At 29.5% G+C, this 27,354-nt stretch overlaps 2 protein-coding genes and 1 long non-coding RNA gene across 3 annotated transcripts; 2 read left to right on the top strand and 1 right to left on the bottom strand.

Annotated features, from left to right (window-relative positions):
- The first annotated feature begins 1,227 nt into the window (after positions 1 to 1,227).
- On the top strand, positions 1,228 to 3,963 carry LOC124839706 (putative polygalacturonase At3g15720). Its single transcript, XM_088095536.1, has 8 exons — positions 1,228 to 1,371; positions 1,519 to 1,656; positions 2,483 to 2,647; positions 2,726 to 2,933; positions 3,008 to 3,089; positions 3,289 to 3,391; positions 3,528 to 3,629; positions 3,730 to 3,963. The coding sequence occupies exons 1-8, from the start codon at positions 1,228 to 1,230 to the stop codon at positions 3,961 to 3,963; spliced, it is 1,176 nt and encodes a 391-aa protein (XP_087951662.1).
- A 14,481-nt stretch (positions 3,964 to 18,444) lies between these two features.
- On the top strand, positions 18,445 to 20,835 carry LOC148195609 (putative polygalacturonase At3g15720; the record flags this gene model as incomplete). The annotated part of the gene is made up of 6 exons (XM_088095256.1): positions 18,445 to 18,615; positions 19,159 to 19,366; positions 19,584 to 19,665; positions 19,781 to 19,889; positions 20,018 to 20,116; positions 20,237 to 20,835. Coding segments are annotated over 6 exons (900 nt in total), but the record flags the coding sequence as incomplete, so codon positions are not given.
- An 868-nt stretch (positions 20,836 to 21,703) lies between these two features.
- Positions 21,704 to 22,948, bottom strand: LOC148195608 (uncharacterized). The gene is made up of 2 exons (XR_015781042.1): positions 21,898 to 22,948; positions 21,704 to 21,825 (listed from the first exon to the last, which is right to left on the bottom strand). It is a non-coding gene; the product is annotated as an uncharacterized LOC148195608 (long non-coding RNA).
- Positions 22,949 to 27,354: the final 4,406 nt, after the last annotated feature.

Raw genomic sequence — 27,354 nt, 5'->3', positions numbered from 1 at the left:
TAATTTTCTCTCATTGTTATCTTATATTTTAATACATTTTTTTATTATTATTCTTAACTTTTTCTTGCCAGTACATTATATTCTATTTTCAGTTTTCAGAAACTAAACCTTTTATTTTTATGTTCTATGTAATTCAAATTAAAAAGATTTAACACCACAAGTTGAATTAATTTTTTTTCCATTGCTATATGAAAATTAGAAATAACAAAAATTATAAAAAAGAAACTTAGTATAACAGTAGATTAAATGAAGAAATTAAAGAATTATGAAAATAAATAAAGATTAAATTTTGGTTAATACTTATTAGATCATCCAGTTTAAAGTAAAATGATTTGTTTAAATAAATAAAAAAGTGCAACTTGAAGAAAAATAAATAGCATACAAAAATTAACATGAATTTTATTATGTTTAAAAAATTTAAAAAGATAATTATATAATTACACATTTTTTTATATTGAGAATAAAAATTGTATTTATATGATAAAAATTATGTGATTATATTATTTTTATCAGCTAACTAATTTATTTTTTTGTTTTACTAAAAACTTTTAAGACTATCAATTTTACTACAAGAATTGACTTTTAACTGGCGTTAACAATAAAAAATCAACGTTATTTAACTAGTAATGTTAGATTTACAACGCTAATTCGTTAGGATTAACTTTTGAATTTGAATTAATTTCCATGTTAGTTTACCTGAGAAAAACCGACTATAACATAATAAGTACAAACAATTTGTTATATATGAATTAATTTCCATTATCTAATTATTAATTACAAATGTTATATTTGTAAGAGATTCCGATATTAATTACTCATTCATTAAGATATTATTTAACAACAAATTTTAATAGTTATTATTTTAATAAATAGTTCAATAATTAAATAATATAACAATAAAAAAAATTATATAATTATGGAAAACCCCAAGTCATTCAACTTTTAAAAGGATCTTGTATTAATTTCATAAAATTACATTGATTTTAAGCCTATTTAAATAGTATTTACCTATTATAATATTCTGGTTACATAAAGTAAAAAACATCGATATCATGTGCATTGCATAATTCCAAAAATGTAATTGTAAACTTCTTCCAATTATTTAAACCCCCCAAAACCTATGTTTTCCTTCATTGTTTATACGACGAACTCTTCATCTTTTGATACATTTGTTACCAAAGATACTAAACAAAATATTGCCCTGTCTGTGTTTCACTCTTCTCCAACATGCAAAGGCTAATTACTAGGGTTTTGATTGTTTCCTTCATTTCACAATGTTTATGTGACATGTCTATGGTTGAATTCAAAAATACAATTTATGATGTGAGAAACTATGGTGCCAATGGCAATGGAAAATCTGATGATTCTAAGGTATAATTTGTTTCTGCTTCTTTTTCTATTTGTATTTTTTTTCAGTTGTGTTGTGATTTTATCTTAAATGTTCTTATTATGTATATATTTTATTGTTGATAAAAAAATATTTTAATATTTTTTTTTCTGATTTGAAATTATGTATAGGCTTTAATGGATGCATGGAATGACATATGTGGAAGACAAGGGACACCAACTCTCTTGATACCACAAAATAGAGTGTTCTTGGTGAAGAGGAACATAATCATGAAAGGTCCATGCAAGGCCACAAATATTAATATTCAGGTATAGCATATCCAACTTAAAAGTGGATTTTCATTTTGGTAACTATTAAATTTATTCTTGAAGGAGGTTTTAAGAAATGGTTTGTGATTTGTATTTCTTGTTTTATTTACATAAATTAGATAATTTAAGTTTTTTATTAAAAAAATGAAATTAAACCAATATAATTTATTTTGTATATTTTTAATTTCATTTTTACTTATTATGCAGAATTTTTAATACTTAAATGTAGATTTACATCAAATCTTATAATACTTAACGTAAATTTATATAGTGTATTTAAGGATGTTTTTACTTAAAAGTAAAACCTGAAATACAGAAAAATAACAGTTGAAATAACTTTATTCTAGAAAAACGAATTATAACAATATATAAGAATATATAAGAGAGAGAGTTAAAATAGAAACTTTTATGAATTTCTGTGATTAAAATCCCAAAAAACTTCAATATAATTAAAATAACCATTATGAAACACCCACAATCATCACTAAAAATCTATCAACAAGAAAGAAAAACATTATTGAATTTTCCAAACACAATCATAAGTACAAATTTATATATATAACTAATAACCTCAATAATATATATATATATATATATATATATATATATATATATATATATATATATATATATATATAATTAGATATAACCGTTCCACAGGAGAAACCATCTAAAAATAAAAAAGAAACTATTTTTCTCACCAATGAAACCTTCACCACATCTAAAATCATCACTGGAAAATATACAACGTCATTTCTTTCTAAACTTCCTCACAATATGAGTAAATATATTTCTTAATTTAATTATTAAGTTCTCTCTCTTGCAGCTTCAAGGAAAAATAGTGGCATCACAGAAGAATGCATGGCAAGGTGATAAATCTACGGTGATTTATTTCACAAACATAAACGGTCTTAGAATTGTTGGAAAAGGAGGATTAATCGATGGTTTTGGTTCCTCTTGGTGGCCATGCAAAAACTGTCAAAGACCAGCGGTTAGATCATCCTAAACTTTTTGTTTTTCATTATTATATCAATATCATATGTTGAAATTTGTAATTTGACTGTTGCAGGTCCTTGGTTTCAATGCATGCAATGGTCTCAGTGTTAGTTATCTGAGAATCACAAATAGTCCACAAGCTCACATAACCATAAATGTATGTGACGGTGCCATATTCTCACATATTAGCATTCGCTCTCCTGCTGATAGTCCTAACACTGATGGAATTGACATTTCTTCTTCCAAAAATATCTTCATAAAAGATTCCAACATAGCTTCTGGTAAACCAAATTTTCAGTAATTGTGAGAGAATTACTACATTTACAACTTTGATTTATGTTGTCTTTCTATACAGGTGATGACTGCATTGCAATCATAGGTGACTCGTCTTACATTAATGCCACTGGAATTGCTTGTGGACCAGGCCATGGAATAAGGTTTATAAATATAAATATATATTATTAACTATATCTTCAAATGACACACCTAATTTGAACAGAAAAACATCTAAATATTTGATGAAAGTATCTTTTGTTTATGAAAATAATACATAAACATTACATTAATCTATGAAATTTTTCCTTTATTGAATTAATATCTGTGTTATTTCTAACTTGACATGAACAAATCAATCAGCATTGGTAGCCTGGGTAGAAACAATGACAACGTGGAACAAGTTCGTGTGTATAATAGCAGCTTCACGAAAACTACAAATGGAGCAAGAATCAAGACATTTTCGGTATGACTTATTTTTTAAATCATTTAACGTAATTTGGAGGAGTGATTGATAAAATTGAGAATGAAATTTTGAAACTTTTTTTTTCATTTCATATCCTCTTATGACTTGGATGATATGTAATTTCGATTTCTTACAGGGTGGATCAGGTTATGCGAAAAGAATCACATTTGAGAAAATCACATTAAACCAAGTTTACAACCCAATAATTATAGATCAACACTATAATGACATAATAATGGTATTCACTTAACATTCATATTATAACTTGTGATGCTCAACTTGCTTCTGCTGATCATTTATTGTTTACTAAAGTTACTTTTTGAATATGGCATGATTAGAATGGAGGAGGAGGAGTCCAACTGAGTGAGGTGACATTTCGTGGGTTTCGAGGAACATCTTCAAACGACAGAGCTATTAATTTAGCTTGTGGTTCACCAGGTTGCTTCAACATTGTGTTGGATGAAATCAAAATTGTTTCTTCTCAACCAGGAAAACCAGCTTCTTGTTCTTGTACTAATGTTCATGGAAGATCCACATCTACTATTCCAAATTGTAATTACTCGTTGAGATGAACTAAGCCCTCATACACTATATGTGAAATGATGTATCAACAAACAAACGAAAGTTGTTTCGTTTTTCTAGCTAATAGAATATATAAGTTATGCGAGAAATTTTATGGTGAACTCTATAGCTTATTTTGTTGAAAATAAACAAAACAGAAGTGTATTCTGTTATAGTGTGTGCTTTGTGTATAAATAGACTTTGTATCATTCATTTCAAGGTTAATAAAATTTTTGAGAGTTATACAGTTACCTGAGAGCTTTTGCAACCTTCTGATCGGTCTGAAACTGAGTGTGGTGGTCCTTCGTCGTGTGTGGTGGTGACTGACTGTTGAAGAGGGTCGAAACTCTAGCAGAACTTTGAGCACTCCTTTCACTCTCTGATTCTCGACTTCTCTTTCACACATTTTGTTTTCTCTCTCTAACACGTGCACAACATACGTTTTAAGGGAAATAATATCTGGGTGTGAGTTTTTTTACGTTTCTACCCCTTTTATTCTAATATGGTATCAAGAGCAAGGTTGCTATCCTGAGGTGTGTGAAAAGAGAGGACTGTAATCTGGAGGTGTGTGTATCCAGAAGTGCAAAAAAAGGTGGTTTCTTTGACTGGGTATAGATCAAAGATTCAGAAAGAGAGTAGCAAGAAAGGATGGCTGGAATAGGAGGAATTCAGGAGACACTACCCGTGTTTGATGGCAAGCATTTTGCAGATTGGCGGATCAAGATGTGGGATGTATTTGGCTTTCAGGATGTGTTGGAAATCATTGAAGATGGAGTGCCTGTGTTGAGTGAAAAGGCAACCCAAGAACAGAAGAAAGAACACAAGATGCTGGAGAAACTGGACAGCAAGGCCAGGTTCTTGATGTATCAATGTGTAAGTCAGAAAATTTTCAACAAAATCTCTAATGCAGCCACTGCAAAGGAGATTTGGGGAATGCTGATGAAAACCTACGGTGATGGAGACAGAAATGCAAAGGTTAAACTGCAAGCTTTAAGGAGGAAATTTGAAACTCTGATCATGGAAGAAAGTGAAACCGTGGCTGAGTATTTCGATAAGGTCCAGGAGTTAGTGAATAAAATGAGAGCTTGTGGTGAAAAGGTAACAGATGAGTACATTGTAGATAAAATTCTGAGAACCCTAACTCCTAGATTTGACTATGTGGTACTGCCATTGAAGAAACTCGGAGAAGAGAGGATATTGACAGTGAGGAGCTGTTGCATTCATTGGAGGCTCATGAGTTACGTCTCAATGAACGCAGGCAATGTCAGGAGCAGGCCCTGCAGGCCAGATCACAATGGAGGGGTAAAAAGGGTTTCAAGAAAGGCAAAAAAGGAGGAAAGAAAGGAAAAGATTCACTGGACCAGCAAGGAGAAGAGTTCACTGAATCTGGAAAAGAAAAGAAAACCAAGAATGTGGATGGAGAATGGAAGTTTGATAAGAAAAAGGTGAAATGTTATAACTGCCAGAAGCTGGGGCACTATGCAAAGGAGTGCTGGAAAGGTGAAGGGGCCAAGAATAAACCTAAGAGGGCTAATCTGGTCCAAGAAGAATCAGATTCAGAGGCAGTAATTTTGATGGCCTATGATGATGAGAAGCAACCAGAAAGCACTGTATGGTATCTTGACTCTGACTGTTCAACTCACATGACTGGGAGAAAAGACTGGTTTGTGAGAGTGCAGAAAGTGAAGAATAGGAAGATCAAATTTGCTGATAACAGTAGTTTGGAGGCAGAATGCTCTGGCAGAGTAGCTTTGAGGGGTGAAGATGGTAGAGAAGTGGTCATTGAAGAGGTACTGTATGTACCTGGATTAAAGACTAATTTACTTAGTCTTGGACAACTACTTCAAAAAGGGTATGTGATGAAGATGAAAAACAATGGCCTGAGCATCTTCAATCAAGAGGGAAAAGAGGTCATACAGGCTGAACTTTCCCAGAACAGAACATTTAAATTGGTGATGGAGGCAGTAAACCATCACTGTTTTACTGCAACAGAAGAGGAAAATGAGTGGCTGTGGCATCTCAGATTTGGACATCTGAATTTCAAAGATCTATCAATGTTAAGCCAGAAGAATTTGGTGACTGGCTTATCAAAGGTGGATATTCCAAGAACTGTTTGCAGGGAATGTGTCCAATGCAAGCAGACCCGTGGCAGTTTTCAAAGGTTTCTACCTCAGAAATCTGCAGAGAAAATAGGAGTAGTATACTCGGATGTTTGTGGCCCTATGCAAGTAGAGACACCTGGTGGCAGCAGGTACTTTCTACTATTTTTAGATGACTGGACCAGAAAATGTTGGGTTTATCTCTTAAAGAGAAAAGGGGAAGTGCTGCAACATTTTCAGCAATTCAAAAATATGGTTGAAAGGCAGAGTGGGAATAAACTGAAGATACTGAGAACAGATGGAGGAGGAGAATATATCTCCACTGATTTCAGAGATTATTGTGGAAAAGAAGGAATTGTTCATGAGGTTACTCCTCCCTACACACCTCAACACAATGGGGCAGCAGAGAGGAAAAATAGAACAATTCTAAACATGGTAAGGTGCATGTTGAAAAGTAAGGGGCTACCTAGTTTCTTATGGGGTGAGGCTGTGTTGACAGCCACTTATGTAATGAACTTGTCTCCAACAAAGAGACTGAATGAAGTCACACCAGAGGAAGCTTGGTCAGGAGTAAAGCCAGATGTTAAGCATCTGAAAGTGTTTGGGTCCCTATGCTACAAACATGTTCCAGAACAGTTGAGGAAAAAGCTGGATGATAGAGGAATTCCATTAGTGATGATTGGGTATCATGTTACAGGAGGATACAAATTGAATGACCCTGTAACAGGTACTGCTTCAGTCAGCAGGGATGTAAAAGTTGATGAAACAGGAGAGTGGCAGTGGGAGGTTGAAAGAGAAGAAAAACCAACCATTGTGTTGAAAAGTGAACCTGCAGCAGATACAGAGGTATGCAGGAGAGAGGAGAATGTTAGGAGGTCCTCTCGGGTGACACAATTGCCAACTCATTTGAGAGACTATGACCTAGCATATGAGGCAACTATCTCATCAGAAGGTAATTTTGTTCACTTTGCCTTAATAGCAGAAGCAGAACCAGTTAACTTTGAGCAGGCAGTGAAGGATGAGAGACGGAACAAGGCTATGTAGGAAGAAATTGGGTCAATTGTGAAGAATCAGTCCTGGGAGCTGACAGAATTGCCTCCTAACAAGAGACCCATAGCTCTAAAATGGATTTATAAGTCTAAAATAAATCCTCAAGGGGTTGTGACTAGATACAAAGCCAGGTTGGTGGCTAAAGGGTTTTTACAGCAAGCTGGAATTGATTATGGAGAGGTGTTTGCACCTGTAGCCAGATTGGAAACAGTGAGACTGGTAGTTTCAGTTGCTGTACAAAACAACTGGACTTTACATCAATTAGATGTAAAGTCTGCCTTTTTGAATGGAGACCTAGAAGAGGAAGTTTATGTGGTTCAACCTCAAGGATTTGAAGTTAAAAAGCACATTGACAAGGTGTACAAGTTAAAGAAGGCCTTATATGGGCTTAAGCAGGCTCCAAGGGCCTGGAACCAGAAGATAGATGGATTCATGAGCAGCATTGGCTTTGAAAAATGTGTGTCTGAACATGGAGTATATGTTCAGTGTTATGAGAAGAATGACAGGAAGGATATGGTAATTGTGTGCCTGTATGTAGACGATATGCTGGTTACGGGCAACAGTGTTGAAAAAATTGACAAGTTCAAAGCCCAGATGCTACAGGAGTTTTGAGATGAGTGACTTGGGTAAACTTAGTTACTTTCTTGGGATTGAGTTCACTACAACTGATACAGGTATGATGATGCATCAGTCTAGATATGTTAAAGACATGTTAACTAAGTTTAACATGTATCAATGCAACTCTGCTATTACTCTAGCAGAGGTTGGCATAAAACTTGAGAAAGATCCTGAGGAAGAAGCTGTTGACCCTACTGAGTATAGAAGAATGGTTGGGAGCCTAAGGTACTTGTGCAATACAAGGCCTGATATTAGCTATAGTGTGGGTTTGGTCAGCAGATTATTGCAAAACCCCAGAGTGTCTTATCTGAATGTTGTAAAGAGGATCTTAAGGTATCTAAAAGGTACCATTGAGTATGGAATTGGACTGCCTAAATATGGATCAGGAGGAGAGGTAAGAGTAATTGCTTACTCTGATTTTGATTGGTGTGGAGACAAGGGTGACAGGAAGAGTACAGTAGGGTATGTGTTCTACTTTGATGGGGCACCTATCTCCTGGAGCTCTACAGAGGAACCTGTTGTAGCTCTGTCTTCATGTGAAGCAGAGTACATTGCGGCATGTGAAGCCACTTGTCAGGCAGCCTGGCTTGACTCACTGATGAAGGAGTTAAAGATTGAAGGGAGAGGAAAAGTCAGACTGCTTGTTGACAACAAGTCAGCCATCGACCTGACTAAGCATCCTACATCACACGGTAGGAGCAAGCACATTGAGACACGATTTCATTTTATTAGAGAACAAGTCAGCAAGAAGAAGCTAGAGGTGGTGTTCTGCAGATCTGAAGACCAAATTGCAGACATTCTCTCCAAAGCACTGAAAGGGGAACGCTTTCTAAAACTTAGAAAGCAGATCGGAGTGGAAAAATTGAAGCTTTCACCGATCAATCGGTGAAAAGGGTTGAAAATTTTGGTTTTTCTTCAGAATCATGTTATCTTTACCGTTTTGTTTAGGAGGAGTGTTGAAAATAAACAAAACAGAAGTGTATTCTGTTACTGTGTGTGCTTTGTGTATAAATAGACTTTGTATCATTCATTTCAAGGTTAATAAAATTTTTTAGAGTTATACAGTTACCTGAGAGCTTTTGCAACCTTCTGATCAGTCTGAAACTGAGTGTAGTGGTCCTCCGTCGTGTGTGGTGGTGGCTGACTGTTGAAGAGGGTCGAAACCCTAGCAGAGCTTTGAACGCTCCTTTCTCTCTCTGATTCTCGACTTCTCTTTCACACATTTTGTTTTCTCTCTCTAATATATTTTACTTTTATATTATTTTAACTTTTTTCATTCTGTGATTCTCTTTTCTTAATGATAAATAAAACAATAATCAAAACAAAATGTGACATTTTTTTCTATAAAAATTAAATAAAAGATAAATAATGTATAATGAAGGTGAACCTAATCCCCATCAAACGATGGTTCCTATGGTCATCACCCAAAAATGAGCTTTGTGCTTCATATCCAACTGGAGCAAGAAAACAAAGTCTGGTTTTGCTCGAGGATCAAAATATAGGTGAAGATTAAGATACATGTCAAGGTTGAAGAGTGTTGAGAGACATACATCAGAATAGTTGTATACATCAACTTTGTTATCTCTTGAGAGCAATCTACTATATTATGCAGAAGAAGTAAAGAATAACAGAGAGGGAGAGAAACGAATATAGTTATTTCTCATTAACCAAGAATGAAAGTACAATGCAACATATATATCAACAATAGAAGGAACGTTTAACTGTAACAACAAACAGTTAAAACCGTTAGGAGTTTTGTTTTACCGTATCAACCAACTTCACACCTTTTGTATGTACTTTAACCAGCAACTATTTGAATTTAAACAAAACATGGTACCATTTTAACCAAAGTGTTGTGATTTTGAAAAGAAATTTGAAAAAAGTGTTGCGAAAAAAAAATTGTAGTAAGGGTTTTTTAGCCTTTTATTTTTATCTCTGAAAAAAAAATTGCCATAAGATTCTTACGTGTTAAACATCTATGATTTAGTTAGATTTTTCTAGTCTTTGGTGAAATTACATTTCTAATTTGTGTTTTTTTAGAAATTGGTTAAATTTGGGAATACGATGTGTTTTGGGCGGCGTCCCATTTGAGAAAGCATCATTCTAATTATAATGACTTTTGGCAATATAATGTGATACTAAAAGTAATGAAATGAGAAAAAAACACAAGTAGTTTCTTAGTTCAGCAATCAGAATCTATTTATTAAGAATAAGAAGTCTTGTCCGCAAGTAACTTCAAAATCCATGAATATATGTGTGATAATTTTGCATGATTTTATCTACAACAGATGAGCACCATCATTTTCTTTCACGTATAATACTGCTGGTCTCAAAAGAAATAAAGTACAGCCATGATTTTGGTTATTGAGCAAGGGAAAATAAAATTTAAAATTAAAAAGAAATTTTGAGTATGTGATGATTCCTATTAGATAGTCTCACATATAATCTCAATTCTAAAATTTAAAATTAAAAAGAAATGTTGAGTATGTGATGATTCCTATTAGATAATCTCACCTATAGTCTCGATTCTGATCATTATATATGACAAAAGACATGCAAACTAATTTACAAACAAATTGAATGGAAGCATAAATAAATATCCAAGAAGAAGAAACACACAGAGTTAGAATTTATTATTCATAGAATATAGCAATGAAATCTTAGAGCATCTAGCCATAAGATTTATAATGAAAACATCTCTCTCAAGCCTCTCAAAATCATTCCTACTCTACATATTTGATATCACCTAATGCCTAAAATGATAACATAAGGTTTGTTTTATAAGCTGTCTAGGGGAGTCCTCAACACTAGCTTTAGTGCTTGAGCAATAGAGGTTTTATTCTAGAACAACCAAGGGTTTAAGCTCCATATTTTGGACTCAAGTTATAAAGTTACATTTTAGATCTTTCTAAAGGTGATGCTTGAGGTTACTCCTCCTAGAGATTTGTTATTGTGGGATAAACTTCATGCTTTATTACTTCTTTCATCTCTTGATATAATGTTTTTAAGGAGTTTTCATGACTTAGTCTCAGGTTTAGTGTTCTAGATTTTCCTTTGGTTTCTATTTTGTCTTGTGCAAAACAAACTAAATAAAAGTAAATTAAGCATAATCTAAATAAATAAAAAACAAAATAAGTATCAAAATTATCTTAAAATTTACTTAAATTAGACACTTATTAAGAATATGAAAAAATTAATTATTGTGGTTATTAATTGTAGATTTTTTTATATAATAAATTAATGGGTTAAATAAGTATTTATGTAGTTATTCAACTTTTAAAATAATAAACAAAAATTATATTATAACATTTAATTTAAGAATTGATTCTGAGAACAATTTTGGTTGCTTTGAAAGTTTGACCTATTATAATAGTCAGAAAGTCTTTAGAATTGACTTGGACTACTAAAATTTAGATTTTGTTAACTTATCACGGATTTTAAATATTTTCAACAATTGACTCATCCTAATATGCTTTAATTAAAACTTAATTAAAAATTAATTTAAAATTAATGACAAATTAATATCTATTTAGTCAATATTATTTAGAGTGGACTTTTAAAAATTGATGTTAATAGATTAGTGTTTATGAATTTAATCAACTATTTGAACAATTCAAATTTAATATTTTGACTAAATTATTTGTAGCTTTTACTTGTTAGTTTTATTTTTGTTGACACTAAATGTTTATTTGTTACAGTGAAGAAATTGTGTGTATGACGAGCTCAGTGAGAATAATAATTAAAAAACGATAACTATAAATACAAAGCATACAATTATATATAAAGGGTAGAGATTATAAGTTGATAATCACATAACCAATTAAACATCTGCATTTTTCTTTTAATTTTTGTGTCAAATTTGTAATTTCGTCTTCCCAATTTACTTGTTTTTATTGATTTTACTTTATAATTAACCATTTTATTTTATGTTGCTCTCTATCATTTTTACTTTAGATTCCACTTCGAATTGACACTAAAAGGGTGTTTTTGGTGATCAAAATAAGGTTTTGATAAACTAAATGGTGAAACGCTAAACACGAAAAAAAAATATATATGTTGTTAAAATTAAAAAAAAATGTTTTCAGAAGTCAATGTTTTTAAAAACAAAATCCATCATTTCATAGTTTTTATAAATCCCAAATATAAATTAAGATTAATATATTAATTTATTATGATTTTTATTTGTTGTATAAATTAATATTAATACATTATAAAACTTTGTTACACAATAAGCATTGCATCCTACATTAATAGTTTCTAAATAAATATTTATGATTTACATTAAATAAACATTTATTATGCAGTTTGCATCAGTTTGTGAGTAACAAAATTTTGCTATTTAAACCCCATAACCTATGCTTTGTTTTGTCACAGTATGTGCATATTCTGCAGGATCATCAGTCACCAAAGACAAGAAGAAAGATCTTGTTCTGTCAACTTCATTATTCCTAAACATGCAGACATTAATAATCATTTGTGTTTTGATTGTTTTCTTTGTTTCACCATGTTTTTGTAAGAGGTTCTTGATGCCAACTTCCAACACACACAATGTGATTAATTATGGTGCCAAAGGAGATGGTAAAACAGATGACTCCAAGGTATTATTTTGTTCTCTCTCTCTCTCTTTCTTTTTTTTTATCAATAGAAAGTATATAAATACAGAAATATTTGAGATGATTTAATCCATATGGTCTCTCATATGTGATACATAGATTAATACAAAATAATATAAATTATTCTGCATTGTCACATGTTTTTGTTGGAATTTTCTAATTAATTGAGACTAGTTTTAATATAAAATCTTAAAATTCAATGTTTTTTTTTAAATTTATATATTAATATTCTTTCGTACGTAATACGTGACTTTTAGGATATAATTTCTAACTATTTTATAAACCCTTATCTATACCAGTTTGCAGGTAAATAATTTAAGATATTAAAATAAGAACACTAAAATTTCACAACACTAGTAAGTCGAAAATCTAAGTAGTTTAAGTTTCAGAAAGTAAAATATGAGACTTATTAATTCATTGTTTTAAAGTTTTGTATTGTAATGAATATATTAATTTTCATGTGATTGGACTTCAGTTTTATTAGTATTATGTCTTTTCGTGATCTTCATCGATAAACTTAACAATTTTAAGTAGGTTTTGGTCAATTATAAACTTTTTCTTTTGAATTGATAACAGGCATTTTTTAAGTGCATGGCAAAAGACTTGTTCAACATTTACATATTAACATTTGTTCTTTTAGTATTGAGACTGGTTTTAATATAAGCGGTCATCAATTGGCCACTATATTAATCTTTCTTTTGCTTTTCCTCTTACATGAAATATTTCATTTCCTCTTACATTAAATCCAAGGTATTTCTGTCATCAAAAACTCCCACTAACTTTGTCTTGATAACTATCAACTAATCCATCTTACACTTTTGTTGTCCATGATGAGATAAATAGTAAACTTGAATTTCAATTTTTAAAAAAATAAATGAAACAAAATCAATTGGCCATGACTTTTTTGTGTGTGATTCACTTATATGTAAGAACACCATGGCAATCACTTATTAAATGGTGCTTTTTGTTTATTAATATCGTTGTAGGAAACTTGTATTTTTGTTTACTAATATCGTTGTTGTATGAAATTTGTATGCATTCACAAAATCAATTGGCCGTGACTTTACTAGTTTCAGATGTCCCTTTGTTGCTATTCAAATACTTTATAACGTTTGAGCTATTGAAATTGATGTAAAGTGGCATCATTTTTAGTTGTTTAACTCAATTCTTAGATATTCTTGAAACTACCGTGGGAAATAAGTGTCGAATTGTTTATTTATGATATAATTGTTGAGATTCTCGTAGATATCTTTCACAGATTATACATATGTACTACAAAACATAATACAAACTATTGTTAAATGAAATAAAATTAACATATGTGTAGTGTTTGATGCTTAATATATTGTTTAACCTCGATACTATTCAAGAGAACATGCAATTAGACTACTAACATTTTCTTTCACTAAACTACCTTTTCTTGTATTAATAGCTGCTTATCCAAATAGTTTAAAGATAGAAAAAGTTGGTTGTATATGATCTTGATGAAGTTTCTCATCAGCACTAATAGAAAATACAAAAATAATGAGAACCGAAATACAATATCCCTCATGCTAGATACACTTCACGAAAAATATCTGATAACTCCTTAATTTTACACCTTTTTATGTGTTTAGAGTCTAGGATAGATCATTTTAGTTTTTAATAGTTTAGAATTAGGTTAGTTTTAGGATTTTTCTTTAAATCTTTAGTTTTGTAAAATTGTAGTTAAAAATAGACTTTTAGATGTATTTTTAAGTGTTTAGGAAATTAATTTCTTTTAAGAAAATTTTAATAAAAATATTTTTCTTTAGTTTTGTTTAAAAAGGTTTTACTTTTCTTTTAATTGCTAGACAACCCTTTTTCTTTTGTTGATCGATCATTGTTCTTAATTGTTCTTAATTCGCAAATAGATCACTGGTCAACTGAGCTGAATTTGGTCAAGAGAAAGCATTTTGAGTCGCTTTGCACATTGGGCTTAAGTGATGTTGTGCATTTGAATGTTTCTCCCTACACCTCCCCACATTTCTCCATACACGTTGATGGCAGAGGTTGCTTTGGGTTAATGTTCCATGTATTGATTTTAGACTCTAGCGAGTTATGCACTTGTGATGACCTCTGCTACTCTATAAAGTCATTACTAATGGGTTTCACTCTACCACATACAAGGTTAGTACATTAACTCTTTTGGCTAATTTAAAGCCCCTGGATTAGGATCTCCTACCTCTCACCACATACCCTACCCTTTTTTACTTGATATTAGAGTGTTATTAGAGGGACATGAGAACTCCCAATACGGAATCCATACAATTATATATACACTATTGAAATCACTTACAAGAAATTTCTTATTGAAATTCCTCTCCATAACATTCATTATATACATTCACAAGTATGTTCTCAATCCATAATACATATTAAACATCCATCACATCCATAATAAATCGTCTCAACAAAGCATTAGAAAAATACAACATATCCCACGGTGCTCTAAAATGGCGCTTAGTGCAACACCTTTCACAAAAGAGAAAGCTCAGCAACAATCTTGATGCTCAGTGATAGTCTTGGCATTCAACACCAAACCTTTTGCAAAAGGTGGCATTCAACGATATCTTGGCACTCAACGTTATTCTTCTTGCAAAATGTTGTTCTCAACGACACCCTTTTATCACTCAACAACCTAGAATTAAATTGTACCAAGCCTGTAGTGAAAAGTGACACTCAATGCCTTGCCACAACTCAATGTCAAAATATTCACAAATATACATGCTCAACGGTCTGGAGCTAAAATACTCTCAGACTTGCACAAGGAAATGGTGCTCAATGCCAATTTGTTACTACTCAACGCCATAACTGAAAACAACATATTCAAAACTGTGATTTGGGAAAATGGAGCTCTTCAGATGATCAAATTGGTATTCCTAATTAGTGCTTGGTTCAAAAACAGTTTTCAATGTTAGAATATATGCCAACTTGCTAAAATAATCAGATCTTAAGTTCCTCAACTCTACATCAATTATTTAGGCATAGCAAACAACACACAAAAGTTGCAACATATTCATATTTTAACAACTCAAACACAAAATCATCAATTCAACAAACTCAATTCAACAAGACATACAATTTACCATATATATTCATCACATCTATAACTTTAAAATAAGGTTAGCTTCCCTTACCTGAAAGATGACCAAACAATTCTAGAACCTTGAAAACACCATTAAAAGCTCAAAAGCTTTATCTGTCCCTATGAATAACACAGAGACGATCATGACATACTATTAGGACCACTGACAACAAAGAATCTTAAAGAAGACTCAAAGACCACATGTGATCCTAGATGGTTCACATGCATTGGTAGACTAAACATATCAAGAACAGGAGCTAAAAGTTAACTCACTCTATTGAGAAAACCGATCATATGAAAGTGGAATGTTCACCTCAAGGATCATCCTAACGGTTTCCGATTTTCAAACAAATGAACATGTAATTAGAAACTCTAGAAAGAAATGAAAGAGCTATTCAGAAAATAATTTTAGAAAAATAATGTTATTTAAGATAATGAAACTCGTTTATAAAAAAATATTTATACTTTAATATTTTAATATTAAAATAATTGAGTCTCTTTATTTAAAATACACTCAATTCTAAAACAAATTTTATAGACTCTTACATATTACCCATTGATGTGTTAATATGAGAGAAACAATTAATTAAAAAAGGTTAAATGATTGTTTAAAAATATACTTTAGTCCTAGCTGAAATAAATATGAAAAATAAAATTAATAAGATTAATGTTACTTTAACCTCAATATAACTTTATTAATTTTTTACATTCTAGTTTCAAGTTATAATCGATTAAATCAACTCTATTGTGTCCATCATTTTTTTTGTCAACAACGCAAAAATGGTATAAGTGGCAAACGAGGTGCGAAATAACAAAGCCAACAAATATAACAAACTAACAGACAAAAAACGCTCAGTTTTATGTGTATGAAACATTTTCAATAATATATTGATTCATCCTTACATGTTTCATTTAAAATTTAATTTAAAAATTAATAACAAATTAATATCAATTTAGTCAATATTATTTAGAGTTGACTTTTTAAAATTAATGGTAACAAATTAATGTTTATGATTTTAAAATCAACTATTTGGTTGACACTAAATGTTTACTTATTGTAGTGAAGGAATTTCGTGTATCACAACTTCAAAGAGAATAATCATTACTATAAAAAAATGATACCTATAAATTCCAAGCATACAATTATATATAAATGGTAGAGAAATTAAGACGATAATCACATAACCAATTAAACATGTACATGTTTCTTTTCATTTTAGTGTCAAATTTGTAATTTCGTCTTCCAAATTTACTTGTATTTTATTGATTTTACTTCATAACATTTTTATTTTATGTTGCTCTCTATCACTTTTACTTTAGATTAAATTTGGAATTGACATTAAAAGGTTCTATTTTGGTAATAAAAATACCGTTTGCAAAAAGTAAATGGTGAAACGCTAAAAACGAAGAAATGATATATGTATTAAAAGTTAAAAAAGAAAAATTAAATGTTTTCAGAAGTCAATGTTTTTGACAAAAGAAATCCATCAGTTTATAATTATTATAAGTCCCAAATAAATTAAATATTAAAGTATTCATTTATTATGATTTGGTTTATTGTACAATTTAAATGTTTAAAGCATATTTATCTATTATATAACTTTTGCTGGACTAAATAAACTTTGGTTTATTATAAAAATTAAATATTTTCCTAAGTCAATGTTTTGAAAAAAGAAATCCATCATTTTATAATTATTATAAGTCCAAAATAATTAATTTAATATTAAAGTATTCATTTATTATGATTTGGTTTATTATACAATTTAAATGTTTAAAGCATATTTATCTATTATATAACTTTTGCTGGACTAAATAAACTTTGGTTTATTATAAAAATTAAATATGATGCGATGTTATGTAAAGTTTTAATCACACTCTGATTTCTTCAGATTTAAATCAAACCCTAATCTATGATGCGATGTTATGTAAAGTCCATCAATAGTTATAATCCATAATTTAAACTATGTAAATGAATTAAATTAAATGGAAACTGTTGAAAAAACAAACTACTTAAAATAATTAATTACTTTCTATTTTAATTTATAGTAACTATTATATATATATTAATGTTAACAGATGCTCAGAAGAGTAATAAAATAAAAATAGTCCATTTGAAAGATGAGTTGTGGTTTCTTAGTAGGTTTTATAAATACTTAAATGTTATAGTCAATGATTTTATTAATTTTCCCAGTAGGGATATATAATGATGTTAATATAATTTAATGTTAAACTAATATATAAAGGTAAAACAAGAAAATAATTAAACTATTTTTAAATTATATTTCAAAAAAACATGAACATTTATTTTCATGTTATAAAATTTATTAACAATACATGGAATAAATTAAAGTATATAAAATTTAAATTTAAATAAAAATAAAATATTATTGATTTCAAATAATTGAGATGAATAATGTGTATATAGACTCACAACTTAAAATAACTCTCAATCTATAGAATACATTAAATAATTAGATACGCATAAATATGTCATATAACTATATATAATATATAACATAAAACTATATTTTTAGTTGTATAAAAGTATATTAGTGATAATAAATGCTGAAATGAGTACTATTTTGGTCCCGGCATTTTAATACTTTTCAGGTAAGAAATTATAATGATCTTAAAATTTCAAATTTTACACAATTAAATCATTTTAGTGATATCGCAAACAAAAAAAATTAATTTTTTTATAATATTAGTTTAAAACCAAAATTTTTAAATATTAAAAAAATGCATAAAAGTATATAAATTGAAAACAGACTAATGAAATACAATATGTTTTAAAAATTCTTTACTTTTCTTTTGCAAGTAATTTACTTAGATAGTACATAGCTTATAATACAAGATCCTATTACATATACAAATGTCTTTCCTTCCTTTTTTTTTTCTTGTTAATATTAAAGATCTATATATTATAAAAGTACATGGCCATTTTTTTTTCAAGAATTTCTTACAATAAACTAAATACATTTCTTATTTTGTTTATTAAATTTTCATCACTTGCAGCTTCAAGGAAAAATAATTGTACCAACCCAGGATGCATGGCTAGGTGATAAATCTCCGATAATTTGGATCTCAAACGTGAATGGTCTCAGGATCGATGGAACTGGAGGATTAATCGATGGCCTCGGTTCTTCTTGGTGGTCATGCAACTGTCGACGACCATCGGTTAGATCATTATACACTTCAATTTTCCATAACTGGGTTTGCAAATAAAAACATGCTCCATATTCTTGTTGACCTAGTATGTTTTTAAATTTTAAATTTAACTCAATTTTACAAAAAACATCAATTATCACGTTGGAAATCCCATTGATTAGAGATAAGGTCAATTTATAATATATAAGTGAGGTGCAAACCTCACCTTACAAACTGGTTTTGTGGGGTTGAGTTAGGTTTAAAATCCACTTACTAACATGGTATCAGAGTCATGGTTAAAGTTTATCCTAACGAGTTTTAAGTGGACATTCAATTCTTCTATTCCACTTGTTATTGGACCGTTATCGAACCATCCAATTCTTATTATCATGGGTTGAGTTACTCGCACTTAGATACAATCTTAAGAAGTAGATTTTAATTTTAAATGCATTCTACAATTTACAATAAAATTTATAATGATTTACATATATATTGATCTTTTCCTTAATCCACATACCACTTTTAAGTAATTTTTAATATCTTATGATGTGTTTAGCGATTTGGATGGTGCAGGTCCTTGGTTTCAATTCATGCAATGGTCTCATTGTTAGTTCCTTGAGCATCACAAATAGTCCACAAGCTCACATAACCATAAATGGTTGTGAGGGTGCCACATTTTCCAATATTAACATTAAATCTCCTGCTAATAGCCCTAATACCGATGGAATCGACATTTCTTCTTCCAAAAGCATCTTGATAAAAGATTCCAACATAGCTTGTGGTAAACCAAGTTTTCAGCTTATCTACTTATTCAAATTTCAGTAGAATTTTATTAGAATTACTGTTAGAAGTCCACGTCTATTAAGACCAATTTATAGTTTATAAATGGATGCAAATTTTACCATACAAATCGGTTTTATGAAATTGAGTTAGGCTTAAATTTCATTTCTAACTATTATTACATTTGCAACTTTGATTTATGTTGTCTTTCTACACAGGTGATGATTGTATTGCAATCATAGGTGACTCTTCTGACATCAATGCCACTGGAATTGCTTGTGGACCAGGCCATGGAATAAGGTTTATATATATTATCAACCATATCTTCAAAGCTAAATATTTGATGAAATTATATGAAAATGATACATGAACATGACATTGATCTATAAAACTTTTCCTTCATTGAATTAATCAGCATTGGAAGCTTGGGTAAAAACAATGGCCATGACAAAGTGGAACAAGTTTATGTATATAATTGCAGCTTCACGAATACTAAAAATGGAGCAAGAATCAAGACAGTTGAGGTATTTAAGGGTGGCAGTAACATTGTTCTTCAAATCAAACCATGCTATAATATATGTTTTCTGATAAAAGAGTAATGATTGAGATGAATGCAACAAAGAATATTTTATATGTTGTCATTTTCTTACAGGATGGATCAGGTTATGCCAGAAACATCACTTATGAGAAAATTACATTAACACAAGCTTACAACCCAATACTTATAGATCAAAACTACGTCGGTGTAGAGGTATTCACTTTACTTTCATATTACTATATATATTTCTAATATCATATTTGTATCGTATTTCACTAAAATTCACTTGATTGCACATATATATTAATGTTGCATTGAATTTGGCGTGATTAGAGTGAAGGAGGAGTTGAAGTGAGTGGGGTGACATTTCGAGGGTTTCATGGAACATCAGCGGATGACAGAGCTATTACCTTAGCTTGCAGTTCAAAAGGTTGTTTCGACATTGTGTTGGATCAAGTTGACATTACATCTTCCAGAGCAGAAAAACCAGCAGCTTGTTCTAGCAGTAATGCCCATGGAACAGCTACATCCACAGTTCCAAATTGTGACTCCTTATCTCAATGAAGTAACAATGTTACCTCACACATGTGTACGGGAAATGATGTATCAGGAGCAGGGTTTTTGTTTTTTTTTTCTTTTTTGGTAATAAACAATAAGTATTGTTGTTTTTCTGGAAAAGGAGGAATAAGAGTTTCTTTATGAATGTTACAGTGACTCATTGTCATTAATTTAGTTATACATTATTAAGAGGAATTTCCTCTTTTGACTCGTTAGCATATTAATACATAAACAATGATATTTTGGCATCCAAAATTATTTTACATTTATTTAATATTATCTTGTATTATTTTTAACTTTTTTTTATAAATAATTTTTTTTATGATTATTTCACTTAAATCAGTGGCAAAAATGATTTCAAAGAATTTTTTTTATAACAACATAAAAATTCCAATAGAGACATCAAGAACCATGTTAGTTTGTAAGCCGAGTCTGTTAGTTAGTTGGACAGGACAACTGTTGATTAATTGTTCTTGGCAGTTGCTTTCATTTTAAATACTGAACTTCTGTGTGTAAGAGGGTGTTGATTTTTGAGATCATTTCATAATACAATTTCATTTTGTTTGAGTTTTACTTTCCTTTCTCTGCTCACCTTCATTATATCTTGCTGGGTCGTTCTCGGTCGCCCGTACTGCAGTTGCGTGTTCGTAACGTGCTAAGTTTCATACACAATCCTTTTTCAGTCTTTGATATCCTTGTCCAATGAGTCAATCACAAGTATTTGTAATGTGCTAAGTTTCACTGAATAGCACTACCAATGATCATCATGTACAAATGGCATAAACAACTACAAACAAAGAAAACCAAATGTCAATACATGAACACAAAAAATTGGGAAAACATTATCTTTACAAACTAAAGCTAACTCACAAAGTCAGTTGTGACAATGTCTCCAAGTCCAAAATTATCAGAACACAAATAGGAGTTGTAATTATGAAGTGAAAAGCACATGTTGATTCTTGGGACGTCTCCTATAATCAGAAAGAATATGGTGTTGTGAAAATTTTCAAATTCATCAATCCACAATGCCTTACACATAATTTGTACCATAAAATATATGTTATCATAAAAAATATTATTTACTGCGTATAATGGACTAAATATAATCCTCTTAACAATACCGTACGACATTTTCTCAAAGTACATAAAAATAGTAGTAACAAATAACACCACCTACATAATGAATGTTGATAAATTATCATTAACACAATGAAAATTGTACAAATCAATAACATAACTATGAACATTTAACATAAAACCATGTCACATAATATATAGTTACAATGTTATCAACGTATTGGGTTGGCCTTAATGTGTAAGATGAAGTTTTGCTCAAGGTCTGGCCAATTATTTCGGATACAATCCTGAAAAAACAAGAATATTTAATCAAAAACCATCACCTTTCACCAATGACAAATAAAATTCTCATCAATTACCTATGTGGTCTGTCTCTTACGCTGATTACGTAGTACAACTTCTCAACATCCACAGTACTGGTTGGATCACCAACATAATTGCGCAAAGGGGGATCGCCAATGGTTTATCGTAATCATCCCCTTCATCATCAGCAATTTCAATGACCACTCGTTCAATGCCAGAACCTCCAGCTCCTTCAACCGCTACTTCTTCATGATATGCACCTACAAGTTCTTCATTATATGTACCTGCAGGTTCTTCATCAACACCAACAACAACTTCTTCATCACATGCAACTACAACTTCCTCGCCAGCTCCACTGCAACCTTCTTCATCACATGCACTTGTAGTTTCTTCACGACGACCATCTCGTACATTTGCATTTTGACGAATGTCATATATTTCCTGAGTAAGAGCTGCAATCTTCGCATTCACATTTCTTATTCTTATATTTTTTGTCCTCATTCTCTCCTCAACAGTTGCTTCCCTAATGTCATCATCTGAATTTTCATTTTCTTTTTCTTCAACATTACATCCTTCAAGCCTCGATCCTTCAGCCTTCACTTCCCGATCCAAATGGAAAGCAGCACGGACGGCCTGGACTCCACGATCAAGTTTATGTACGTACCAGTTCAAATTTACCTATCACAATCAAACACATAAATCTTAAACAATTAAGAACATCAATAGTTCAAAAAACGATATAAAACTGGTTCAAACACTTACATCTCCTACTTGAAACAAAACTGATATTTTTTTGGTCCTTGACTTAAACGGACACCATGTCCATATGTGCGGGAATCTCCTTTGAGAAGAATGATCATGCAAAGAAAGTCCTTCAAAAGCCCAAAGCTACAACATTACAAACAATAGTTAGCCAAAATTACAATGAACTCCACCACATTAACATAATAAATTCTAACTCGACGACATTGCCACTCAGACTCAACGCATGATGGATAGCTCCCGGCATTATTTTCTTAGTACATTTATTTAAATTATGTACAATATTTTTATGTACGATAGTTGCTCAATCATATACACATAAACTGTCCAAGTCATCTAACATTGTCCAAGTCATCTAACACTGCACAAGGCATGACATACACAAACTTTCTAGGAAAAAAAAAACAATAAAACATACTAAGAGATACAACCTACAAACCACATCAACATCAATTATTTTATTTTAATATATTTTTATAATTTAATTTATTCATAAAGTGTAATAAGTTGTTCGAATGAGAAGTTTTTAGTTCGAATCGAATATTTTATATAACAATTTAAATTTAAATATATAAGCAAGAATTTTAAAATTTTAATAATTCATCATTTTGACATTCTTAGTATTAATCATGTTAAATCTTCTTTTAGACTCTAGTTGAATAATTATATTTTTTTTCTTGTTGTAAGTTAAGATTTAATGCCATTTTGTCACAATAAACTTCTATTCAGAGTTTCCTTCTTGCTTTTATGATTTTCTATTTCATTATTTCAATGACAAACCAAACAAACTTAAAATGAATCAACCGTGAAATCCGAGGGTTAAAAAGTTGATAATATTAACTCTAAAAAAACACGAAGAATATAGTAAAACATTAAAAAACAAAACAAACTGAATCTAGAACGAGACAACAATGTGAGGGAATTTTTGGTAATTTTTCCCTCTTTTTTTACTAATTTATAAAAATTGTACTATCATCCATTCATACAAATGCTAGGTTATATAGGTCCTTTTACACGTTAAAGAATTGTTTCTTAAGTCAATTTTTAATTATTGGTTATTTATTCATCCTCGTTCATTAATAGTTTTCCTTTTAAATTAATAGTTTAACATAAATATTAACTTTTGAAAATATTTATATATATTTTTCTTTTACTGATATATTTTTTATTTGTAAAAATAATGATAATTTTTTATATCAGTTTACTAACCAACTAATATAAAAAGTAAGAATTAACACTCCAACTAGTATAAAAAAGTAACATATTTTTATTGTGACTAAGATTTCAACCGGTATAAAAAATGAGTTTCTATACCAATTAGTATTCGAATTGCTATAAAAAATTAATATTATATTGAACAATAAAGAATGATCCTTCTTTTTTTTACTACATTTACAAATGATATTATACCATTTTCACATTAATAGATGATATTATCATCTCTATTGCTATCACCCCTCTCATCTCTTCTCTCAATAAATCTTTTACTTTCAAACACTTTGGTTACATTTTTTTTGTCATAGAGCTAATAGAGACATCTCAAGAAGGCATTCATCTATTTGATACCAAAGTACAGATTAAAATGGCTTTAGTGACGAGATATTTTAATATTACCATGTATTTTTTAAATAAATGAAAAACTAATGCAATGTTTCATGCGTTCTGAATTGCTCACGAGGATCTAATTATGCATTATATTAGTTAAAAAAAAGACTTTTATGTCGGTTTTAAATCGGTAAAAAATATTGAATATAGAAAATATTTAACTTTTTACACTGATTTTGCAACTAGTATAATATTGAATATAGAAAATATTTAACTTTTTACACTGATTTTGCAACTAGTATAAAAATAAGGAGAGTAATAAATTTGTATATTATTCATTTATATCGGTTTGCTAACCAACTAGTATAAAAAGTATGACACTTTATACTGGTTAACATTCTTACTAGTATAGAAAGTAATGCTTTTTATAGAGGTTAAAACTTTAACCTACATAAAAACATGACTTTTTATACTAATTAGTACTTTTGAAAATAGCTATATATTTTTTTCTTTTCCTTGACATCTTTTTTATTTGTCAAGATAATGATAATTTTGTATATAATTCATATTTTTATATCGGTTGCTAACCAACTAGTATAAAAAATACAAATTAGCACTCCAACTAATATAAAAAGTAACACTTTTTACGGTGATTAAGACTTTAATCGATATAAAAAATGACTTTTTATATCAATTAGTATTCGAATTGTTATAAAAAATTAATATTATTTTGAACAATAAAGAACGATCCTTTTTTTTTTACTAAATTTACAAACGATATTACCATTTTCACATTAATAGATGATATTATCATCTCTATTGCTATCACCCCTCTCATCTCTTCTCTCAATAAATCTTTTACTTTCAAACACTTTGATTACATTTTTTTTGCCATAGAGCTAATAGAGACATCTCAAGAAGGCATTCATCTATTTGATACCAAAGTACAGATTAAAATGGCTTTAGTGACGAGGCATTTTAATATTACCATGTATTTTTTAAATAAATGAAAAAACTAATACCATGTTTCATGCACTCTGAATTGCTCATGAGAATCTAATTATGCATTATATTAGTTAAAAAATGACTTTTATGTCGATTTTTAAATCGATACAAAAATATTGAATACAGAAAATATTCAATTTTTTGTACCGATTTTGTAATTAGTATAAAAATAAGGAGATTGATAAATTTGTATATAATTCATACTTTTTATATTAGTTTGCTAACCAACTAGTATAAAAGTATGACACTTTATATTGGTTAACATTTTTAGTGGTATAGAAAGAACCACTTTTTATAGAGGTTACAACTTTAACCAACATAAAAACATGACTTTTTATACCAACTAGTATTCAAATCGATATAAAAATTTAATTTTATATTGATTAATGCTAGAATTATAAAAAGTCATGATTTTTTAAATAGCAGGTTTGTATGTAATAACTACCACATATAGGCCAACATAAAATTCAAACAGGCAACAAATAATGAACACTTTGAGTAAACTTATACTCGTAAATACTTAGGAGGTTGGTTATAAAATGTTGAAATTATCAAATTTTATGAGTCAACAACATTTGTGGATATGATTTTCTGTGTATGCATCATCACATAATATATGCAGTCAAAGCTCTCTGGTTGACGTGAACACTACACGTTAAATTCACAAAATATCATAAACTTTATAATTGTATTTCAAGAGTGTGAAAGATTAACTACTTATAATTGGCTCAATGAAGTGCAAATTCTTTTCTAAAGCAATATGTGTTCCATGCAACCTCAAATAAGTCTCAACCACTCCTTAAAAGTTAAAATGTAAAATGAAATTTGTGTCTAGTATGGAACTTAGTAAATTTAAATTGTGTACACAAAAATTTAAATTATTAATAAACTTACGCTTGAAGTGTACTTTTGATTGTCAAAGTGCTAAGTTTCTTATTCAATGAACACAAGAAATTATTGAGGAAATGTATTTTGAATTGCTAATGACCGATGTAGATTCAAACAATATTAATGTCAAATAAGATTTACATCAATAGAATTTAATTTATAAAAAAACATATTATTGTAAGGAAGGTGTTTCTTTTCCTTTTCAAAGGTCTCTAATAGATATATATTACACCTCTTTACCAACTCTTTGAATGAAAAGAGAGACAATAAATTCATATGTGATTATTCTTCTTCTCAATACCTATATGATGTAAATACGTTAAACAAAGAAAATTAATAATTTTAGAATAACGTAATAAAAAAAGGAAAACATTTACTAAACAGTATTTTTAGTGTTCATAAATTAATATTTAAATTAGTCATTATAATAAATAATTATTTATCATCTTTCAAATTGATTACAAAGTTTTCTTGTAATGTTTATTATAGAATCCTTGCACTCATGCTAAAAGTAGAATAAAGAAAATAAACAACATAACTTAATTAATTATTTAATATTAATGAAGAAAATCACAACAAGTGTGTTTAATAATTTAATAAAAGTAACTCATAAATTAATTAACTAATTGTTAATAAATGAGCTTCATAAATTAAATGAGCTCTATAAGTTTTTACCTGATAAACTAAAATTTTATATTTTTATAGACAAATATATCATTCTATAATTATAATTTTATATTTTTTTTAAATCATCAAATTTTTAATAAATGTTTTAGTACTTCTGTTTTTCTAATAGTTGTTTAGGTTTACTAGACAAGTCATTTTATTTAATGAGTTGACAAAATATATATTATTGAGAAACGTTATTTATATCAATTTGTTAAATATTTTTAATCTGAATTGTCTAAAAGATTAAAATAAGTAACAATATAGATAAAAAAATTATAGATAATAAGAAATTAAAATATAAGAGGCAATCTCACACACACGCAAAATGTTAAATAAGTTTTACGAATTAGAAATAATAATCTAAAAATTAGAAATTATATCAAATAGTTTATAATAAGTTAAAAATCATAAAATAAATTATTAAAAAAACTTTACGTTGTACATCACTGTAAATTTTAATATCTCAATTATGCATATTCGTTATAGTTAATTTATCATTTATCATCACAACCATGTTAAAACAAAACAAAACCATGATAGAAAATCAAACAAATATTAAAAAAAGAAACATTTTTTTGCAAAGAATAATAATGCAGGACGATCTATGATCTATCTTACATTTGACCGGTAAAACGTAAACTCGA

The sequence above is a fragment of the Vigna umbellata genome, chromosome 7, assembly GCF_029865625.1.
Source record: "Vigna umbellata cultivar VRB3 chromosome 7, Vumbellata_1.0, whole genome shotgun sequence".
Taxonomy (NCBI): Eukaryota; Viridiplantae; Streptophyta; class Magnoliopsida; order Fabales; family Fabaceae; genus Vigna; species Vigna umbellata.
This window is presented reverse-complemented; position numbering and strand designations above follow the sequence as displayed.

Bases quoted from the DNA above. Each gene is read 5' to 3' on its own strand.
- LOC124839706 (XM_088095536.1), top strand. From the start codon at position 1,228: ATGCAAAGGCTAATTACTAGGGTTTTGATTGTTTCCTTCATTTCACAA. The intron at 2,934-3,007 runs GTAAACCAAATT...CTTTCTATACAG, and splicing joins AGATTCCAACATAGCTTCTG to GTGATGACTGCATTGCAATC. The intron at 3,630-3,729 runs GTATTCACTTAA...TGGCATGATTAG, and splicing joins ACTATAATGACATAATAATG to AATGGAGGAGGAGGAGTCCA.